An 8,428-nucleotide genomic window follows, 5' to 3' on the forward strand; every position below is an offset into this window, starting at 1 on the left:
GGGCAGGGCCTGGCACACGTGGGCCGAGGACCAGGCTCTGATGCCACCTCCCACCCCAGAACATCTCGTCCAACGTGCTGGAGGAGTCCGCCATCTCTGACGACATCCTGTCGCCTGATGAGGAGGGCTTCTGTTCCGGGAAGCACTTCACGGAGCTGGGGCTGGTGGGGCTGCTGGAACAGGCGGCCGCCTACTTCACCATGGTGAGGCCTGGGGCTGGGGTGGCATCGTGTATCTGCTCATGGGCCCGATACCCGCTCCCAGAGACTCAAGGTGAAGCTGCTGCCCGGACCCTTTCTGGGCAGGGAATTTCTGGAGAAGGATTGGGATCCCTCAGAGGCCCCGTTACCTGCCTTTTTCCCCATAAAACCCTTGACACGTGGTCTGGATATAATAAGCCTTGAATACATTCAGTTACCATTTTAAATTCTTTTTTTTTTTTTTTTTTTGTGCCACACCCTGTGGCTTGCAGGATCTTAGTTCCCCGACTAAGGGGACTGAACCCAGGCCCCCCTGCAGTGAAAATGTGGAGTCCTAACCACTGGACCACTAAGGAATTCCCTAAAATTCTTTTTTGTTATAAAAAATTTCAAGAACACGTAAAAGAAAGTTGTATCCCCACCACCCCCCATATCCAGCACTCAAATTCAGTGACCACCTATATTTACCATCCTGTTTCAGTTCTTTGCATCAAGCTTCTTTTTTTTTTTCCTTTTTTTCTAGAGGTTTTTTTTTTTTAAATTATTGTTGTTTTTATTATTATGATCACTTTGCTGGAGTCTCAGAGACACAGGCCTTGGGAGTAAGCCAGACGGTAGACACAGATCTCTAACAGTCAGCACATAGCTCAGGATACCTGCCATGTGCCAGGCTTGATGCTGGCCCTGACTGGGGGCCAGCGGCACTCAGGAGCAGCCATTACCATGTGCCGGGAGGCAGTTGGGTGTGGAGGTTTTAGACACCATGCCAGAAGGGCCGGCCTTCAGGTCCTGTCCCCTGGGGAGCCCCTCCACGTCTCTGAAGTTGTTTCCCCTCTGAGGAATGGAAAAAGATGATGACTCCTCCCACCAATGAAGGAACGTGGGTAGAGTGTACATGTACACAGCACCGGGTCCATAGTAAGCATGGTGGAGACCACAGAGGATGTTTGTAGGGGCTGAGTGGAAAGGCTGGTACCCCATCTGGGGCAGGTGTGGTCAGGGTGGGCTTCCTGGAGGAAGTGATGGAAGATGGCGCCCTGGAGGGTGGGTAGGAGCATGGAAGGAGGGTTGTTCCAGGCAGGAGAGAAGATCAGGGCTGGTGCTGGAAATCCTGATGTTCCACCCCCAGGGTGGGCTCTACGAGGCAGTGAATGAGGTCTACAAGACCCTCATCCCCATCCTGGAAGCCCACCGCGACTACAAGAAGCTGGCTGCTGTGCACGGCAAACTGCAGGAGGCCTTCACCAAGATCATGCACCAGGTGGGCCCAGGATGCCCTCTCAGACCCTGCCCTCAGCCCCAGCCCCTGGCCCCTGCTGAGCTCAGCTGACCTTGACCCTTCTGTCCCCACCCACAGAGTTCCGGCTGGGAGGTGAGCGGCCACCTGCCTCTGGTCAACAGTGGTCAGGGACCACCAGGGGGCGCTGGAGGAGCACAGCTGCCTGGCCGCGGGGGCTCAGTGGGCGATGACGCACCCCACTACTTCCCCCCGGAGCCCCCCTCCCTGCCCCAGATCTCCAGGGCAGCCTGTGACTCACCCAGCTGGGAGCTCTCCAGAGACACCCCTCCCTCAGGCAGGGCCAGCTTGGTCACTGCCTGGAAGGGGGGGCCTCCAACTTCCTCTGTCTCTGTTTCTTTTTCTCTCTCTTTGTGTCTCTTGGTCTCTTTCCGTCCATCCTCTCCCTGTCTCTGCCTCTCTCCTTGATCCCTCTCTCTGTGTGTCTCTCTCGGTTTCTGTCTCTCCCTGTCTCTGCCTCTCTCCTTGATCCCTCTCTCTGTGTGTCTCTCTCGGTTTCTGTCTCTCCCTGTCTCCCCAGCTTCCCCCAGGATCTCTGCTCATTGCCATTTAATGTCCCCCCTCTCCCGCCTCTCCCCTAGTTGGGTCTATTTTTAGGCATCTCCTAGTTTGGGGAGAATTTTCTGGCCAAAGATGGCAGGAACCCAGAACCAAGGGGGGAGGACTGGGTGGGAGCTGGGCGGGGCGGGCAAGTCCTCTCCCTCCCCGGATCTCCTGTCTCTGCCCATGGAATAGTTCTCATGGGGTAGCATAACCAGGACTCTGGGGGTTGGGGGCTGTGACCTCTGACCTCACCCATGACTTTGTCTCTCTGCCCCCCACTCCCCACCTCCATCTCCTGGTGCCCATCTCACCCTGCCTGGATCTGCCTTGGTGAGTGAACATGGAGCCACCCCCATCCTTCCCGGTGAAAAGTAGCCTACCTGGAGGGAGGGGGTCCTTCTTGGCAAACTTAGATCTGGGAGGGGAGGGGAGGCACTGGAACAAGGGAACCAGAGCCTCTGTCCCAGAGCAAGAAACGGCCACGCCTTCCCTCAGTCACTCACACATATGAGCGCCTACTGTATACCCAGACCTATAGGCATTGAGGACCTAGTTATGAGCAATAGAGCCCCAGTTCTCATTTCATATTGAGACCCAGACCCTGAAGAACTGCATGGGTCCTGAGGGAGAATCAGAAACTAGGGGTTTGTGTTAAATGAGAATAAAGATTTGTGGGAGGTAGGAGACAGGCTGGGGGAAAAAGAGTGAGGGTGTGGGCAATTGGCAGTCATGTGGGTCCATGCCCCTGCCTGTGCCTGTGATGTGATGTTCTTAGGGTGTCTGGGGTCCTCCGCCCATGCCCACCTCTTCTGCACGTGGGGCCTGAGGACCCATGTGTCTCTGGCGTAGGGGGACCTCCAGCAGGGCCTCCTGGGCAACAACAGCTTTCCCACAGCCCCAGCGTGTGTTCGGGACATATTTCCGCGTGGGCTTCTACGGCGCCCGCTTTGGTGACCTAGATGAACAGGAGTTCGTGTACAAGGAGCCATCCATCACGAAGCTGGCCGAGATCTCACACCGGCTGGAGGCACGTCCTGGCGGTGGAGGGGTGGACAGGGCACTGGGCTGCCCTGGGGCAGGTTGCCCTGGGACAGGGCACTGGGGCTGCAGCTGTGCAGCTGTGAGTCAGCCCCGTGTTCTCAGGAGTTCTACACGGAGAGATTTGGGGAGGACGTGGTCCAGATCATCAAAGATTCTAACCCTGTGGACAAGACCAAGCTGGACCCCCAGAAGGTGAGGACTCCTTACTATCCCCCCAGGGACCCCAAAATCCTATATTCAGGGAGACTCCAAGTACTGTAATCCTCTGGCCCCTCAAATCCTATATCTCTGGGAAACTCCGAAGCTTATCTCCCTCGGGGACCCCACGTCCTATTCCTCGTGGAATTCCCAAACATCCAAAGGAGATATAGGGAGACCTGGGAACCCCAGATCCAAAGCCCCCAGACCCAAGGAGGCCCAAATCCCCTTTCTCCAGGGATGGGGCCCCTGCGGGAGGCCAGCAAGCCCCAGGTGTGTGTATTGGGGCTGAGAGCCTCACCCCTGAGCCCCGTGCCCCAGGCCTACATCCAGATCACGTACGTGGAGCCGCACTTCGACACCTATGAGCTCAAGGACCGGGTGACCTACTTCGACCGCAACTACGGGCTGCGAACCTTCCTGTTCTGCACGCCCTTCACGCCGGACGGGCGCGCGCACGGAGAGCTGCCCGAGCAGCACAAGCGCAAGACGCTGCTCAGCACAGACCACGCCTTCCCCTACATCAAGACACGAATCCGCGTGTGCCACCGGGAGGAGGTGGGCGGGGCCCAGGCCTGGGGGAGGCCCGGGGAGGGCAGGTGCAGAGACCCAAAACCAAGGGAGGCCAGGGGCCCCCAAACTCCAACCTCCAGACCCCAATCTGCAGACTCAAACCCCTACCTCCAGACCTTGCTGACCCAAGGCTGGACGAGAACCAGACCAGAGTTATCAGAACCAGACAAAGGCAGCTGAACCTTGACCCCCACCCTGCCAGACCCAAGCAGGCCGGAGCCCCAGACCTGGTTCCTTGCAGCCTCTTGTACCCCTGTCCACCCCCAGCTGGGGTCCAAGCTGCCGTGGGCTGGGTTGGGTCAGGCCCCGACGTGTGCCTGCTCACCTCCACCCCGCAGACAGTGCTGACGCCAGTAGAGGTGGCCATTGAGGACATGCAGAAGAAGACTCGGGAGCTGGCCTTCGCCACCGAGCAGGACCCGCCTGATGCCAAAATGCTACAGATGGTGCTGCAGGGCTCCGTGGGGCCCACTGTAAACCAGGCACGGTCGGTGGGGTATGCAGGCTGCCTGAGGCCCCCGGGGGCCGTGCAGACATCGTCACAAGCCCCTGTCACCCCACAGGGTCCACTGGAGGTGGCCCAGGTGTTTTTGGCTGAGATCCCGCAAGACCCTAAGCTCTTCAGACATCACAACAAGCTGCGGCTCTGCTTCAAGGACTTCTGCAAGAAGTAGGCCTGACCACCCCCCAGTCAGAGTCCCTCTAACCCCCGCATCATGGCTCTCTGCCTATCTGACTCCCCGGTACAGCCTATCAACCTGAGCCCCCATTGTAGCCTCTCTGATTTCCATTAAGTCATATCCACCTGCCGGACCCCCATCACAGGCTCCTCTGCATGCCTGACCCCAGCTCGCGAACTCCCCACCCCTGGTCTTGCTTTGTCTTCTGAGTGTCAGCCCCTGAGCATCTCCTGCCATCTGGTCCTCCCTCAGGTGCGAGGATGCACTGCGGAAGAACAAAGCCCTGATTGGGCCGGACCAGAAGGAGTACCACCGTGAGCTGGAGCGCAACTACTCCCGCCTGCGGGAGGCTCTGCAGCCTCTGCTCACCCAGCGCCTGCCTCAGCTGCTGGCGCCAAACACAGCCGGCTTCAGGTGCCTGACCCAGGCCTCCCACCCTAGAGAGGGAGAGAGGGGGCAGGCAAAGCCAGGCAGAGCGTGGGGGCCGTCATACACGTGCACATCAACACGGGTGCTCAGGGCTTTGCACAGTCATGTGACTACTCAGACACGTACACGTATTCAAGCTCAGGGCAACCGTTTCTGATCATTTCCCAGGTGTGTGACTTCATTTTTCTGAGCCTCAGTTTCCACATCTGTAAAATGGGCGTGATTCACATCTCCAGTGGTGGATTCTAAGAGAGAATTTCTGATTCCATGGTCAGATCAGAACCAATGTAAAAGGAGCCAGGAAGACCATAGAAGACCTCCTTGGAGGAGGAGGGTGGAGGAAAAGGGGGAGGGGGAGGAGGCTGGGGAGCATTATGGAGTTGGGGGCCCTGTGGCCATGTTGATCCACTTCACTCCTCCCCCAGGAACTCCTTGAACAGAACAAGTTTCCGGAAGGCTGACCTCTGAGCCCACAGGGCCTGAAGCCACACCCAGAGGAACCAGCACCCTGGACTCAGCTGTCTGTGCCTTCCTGACAGTCTCCCCCACTGCCCACTCAGCCATAGGGTGACCACATCGCACATGGGTCTGGGCCCTCTGTCCCTCTGTTCTCGTCTGTGTGCACTGATGCCTCTTACCTTTTCTAATTTAAAATGGTTTTTATAAACAGCCTGTGTGGTGTGGTCCCTGGGAGCTGGGTCCCATGTGCACCCTCTACCTGCACCACCCTGATTGTTGATGCACAGACACTGAGAACCAGTTGGGTGCCAGGGACACAGCAGTGACAACGGATGCAAATTTCTGCCCTTGTAGAGCTGACATTCTAGTGGGGAAGGCAACACACAAAGGACAATGTCATATGTGTGCAGGGGGAATAATAGTAACATTTATTAAACTCTCGTTAAGTGCCCAGCCCTGTATAATTGGCTCCCGCAAAGACACTGCCCCGTTTATGGGCCTTTCTGCCTGAGGGACCTCTATTAGGCCCCTGCCTCATAGAATCATCTTAACACCACTATCAGGCAGGCGGCATTCTTAGCCCCATTTTACAGATGGGGAAACTGAGGCAGCAAGTAAAGTGGAGTTAGGTGGAGTTAGGATTTGAGCCCAGGTCCGGCTGGCCATGGAACCCAGGCCTTAGCTACGGTCTGTGCAGCCTCGCGCTGACCCAGCCCTCCCTTCCCGCCCCGTGGTGGTCACGCCACCGTGTACCAACCAGGCCTGTGCTGGGCGGCTTCCAGCCCTGAGCCGGCGGGGGGTGGGGTGACCTCCCGCAGACGCCGCCGCCACCACCGCCCTCCCTCCAGGAGCTGGATCCCGGCCAGCCCCGCCCTCTCCCGCCCCCCGCAGCGGCCCAGCGGCAGCTGTCGTGGGGAGGATAACGGTGGTGGGACCCTGCCCCGAGGACAGGAAGAGGGGGCGAGGCCGGATACCCCACGCGCGCACACCCACCTGCCCGTCCAGGTGCGATCGTGTCCCCCCCCATCCCCCTCAACAGTGGCTGGGCCGCTGGCGACTAGAGGGGCGGGGCCAGCCCGGGGGCGGGGCGGGGCGGAGCTACCGCCGAGGGCCGGGCGCTCGGGCGGCGGCGCGCTGAGGACGCACGGGCGGCGGGACGCTGGGACAGCGGCGGCCGGAGCGCGCGAGGCGAGTAGGACCCGGGCTGGGTCGGGGTTCGAGTCTGGTTCGGGGTTCGAGCGTGGTCCCACCCCACCCACCCCACCCCTAACCCCGGGGCGCGATCTCGGCGGTCTCTACCAGCTGCTGCCTCCAACTCCATCATCTATGCCCAAACTTTCCGGACTTTGAGTGTCTTGGTCCCGCGCCTCTGCCCCGTCCTCATCTTTGACCCTGTCCCTGCTTCTCTCCTCCAACCCCATCCTCCATCCGTACCTCCCTGCCCCTTTGCCCCATCACTGCCTCCCCTCTGCCCCTCTCCCATGTCTCCATCCTCCTTTCTACCTCTGTCCCGCCTCCCCACTCCCCCACTCGGTCCTCCTTCGCCCTCCTCCGCGGCCGGGCCGGAGCCAGGCCCAGGCGGCGGGAAGGCGTCCGGGCGTCCGGCCGGGCTGGGCCTCGGCCTGGCGGCTGGGCCGGCGTGGGGAGCAGCAGCTGTTTGCCATTAGCTGGGGACCCCGCAGGCCCCTCCCCTACCCGGTACGGGGCGGGGTCCTCCTCGCCCCCGTCTTTGAGGCGGGGAGAGGAGCGGGAAGACCCCAGAGACGTCCAGGCTGGTCTGGGAGGGGGGCTTTAGGGAGACCCCGCCAGACATTCAGGCCTGCCCGGGACCCCCCGCCCCTTCCCTGAGCCTCCTCCCACCTGTCCCCTCTTGGAGTGTCCTGTCCCTTTCTCTCTATGTCTCTCTGTCCTATCCCGTGTCCTCCGCTTTCTCCAGGGGTCCTATAGAGGAAGAGGAGTCTCAGCCACAGACACCCACCACCATTACACTTTCCCCCACCATCTGCTTTCTCCACCTGGAGTCAGTCACCGGCCCACGTGGAAGACGGTCAGGTGGCTGGAGACCCTCAGACCTCAGTCTCTCTGCCTGGGAAATGGGCAGAGGAATGTGGCAAGGGGCTTAAGGGTGGCTTGGCTGGCAGTGGGGGAATCTACCACGCTTAGGATTCAAATCCAGACCCAGCTAATTCCCCCTTCAGTGACCCTGGGCAAGTCACTGTGTATTTCTGTGTCCCCAAACACCGCATCTGTAAAACAGGGTGATAACTATCCACCTGGTAGGGTTGTCATCACGATCAAATGAGTTGCCGGGATGATGATTACCGTTACTACTGTTATTCGCCTCACACCCTCCACCTCCAGGCTTCCACACCGGGGACCGTTCCTGGTCCCTGCCTCCAGTCTCTCTCAGGTCCCCAGAAACTTTTTTTAAATTCACTTTTATTTTATCAGCTGTGCGACGCATCATGCGGGATCTTAGTTCCCCAGAGATCGAACCCATGCCCCCTGCATTGGAAGTGCAGAGTCCTAGCCACTGGACCGCCAGGGAAGTCCCTGCGGAAAATATTTTTGATCACCTCCCTGTTGTACATGGAATGGCCCTCCAGGCAGCTGGAAAACCAAATTTCCTACAATTGGGTGACTGTGTGTTCCAGGCATTGAAAGACAGAGAAGTGAGGACGGAGACGTGGAGAGACAGGGAGAGAGAAGTGAAGAGAGACACGGAGAGACAGAGACTTGGAGAGACACAGAGAGACGTGGAGAGACGAAGCAAGACGCTAAGCAAGGAGGGTGTGAGACAGGAGAAGCTTGGCTGCCCCTGAAGCCCCGGCCCCGCCTTCATGCCCCGCAGGTGGCCCACCTGGCCCATCTTCCCAGGTACCCACTGCCCCAGCATCTGCAGCTTGCAAAGGGTCCTCTCTGGTGGTGGGATGGGCCGGGACCTCTGCAGCAGGGTGGCTAGGGTTCAGACAGCAGAAAGGACTGGCCAAACTCAGGTGGAGTTTGGG

General features: G+C 59.2%; 1 protein-coding gene across 2 annotated transcripts in view; it reads left to right on the forward strand.

Annotated features, from left to right (window-relative positions):
• DOCK6 (dedicator of cytokinesis 6) overlaps positions 1-5,633 on the forward strand; it is a 34,563-nt gene extending 28,930 nt beyond the window's left edge. The window contains exons 39-48 of one of the 2 annotated variants that reach the window (XM_024745798.1): positions 60-203; positions 1,330-1,461; positions 1,558-1,572; positions 2,942-3,067; positions 3,184-3,273; positions 3,601-3,837; positions 4,191-4,334; positions 4,416-4,522; positions 4,785-4,946; positions 5,387-5,633. In XM_024745798.1, the coding sequence (XP_024601566.1) occupies positions 60-203; positions 1,330-1,461; positions 1,558-1,572; positions 2,942-3,067; positions 3,184-3,273; positions 3,601-3,837; positions 4,191-4,334; positions 4,416-4,522; positions 4,785-4,946; positions 5,387-5,429 (1,200 nt within the window). In that variant the 3' untranslated portion in view covers positions 5,430-5,633. Of the gene's footprint in view, positions 1-59; positions 204-1,329; positions 1,462-1,557; positions 1,573-2,901; positions 3,068-3,183; positions 3,274-3,600; positions 3,838-4,190; positions 4,335-4,415; positions 4,523-4,784; positions 4,947-5,386 lie in introns of those variants that run through there. The other variant, XR_003003374.1, reaches the window with a different exon arrangement.
• Positions 5,634-8,428: the final 2,795 nt, after the last annotated feature.

Source organism: Neophocaena asiaeorientalis, unplaced genomic scaffold (assembly GCF_003031525.2).
Source record: "Neophocaena asiaeorientalis asiaeorientalis breed wild unplaced genomic scaffold, Neophocaena_asiaeorientalis_V1.1 scaffold357, whole genome shotgun sequence".
Classification (NCBI taxonomy): domain Eukaryota; kingdom Metazoa; phylum Chordata; class Mammalia; order Artiodactyla; family Phocoenidae; genus Neophocaena; species Neophocaena asiaeorientalis.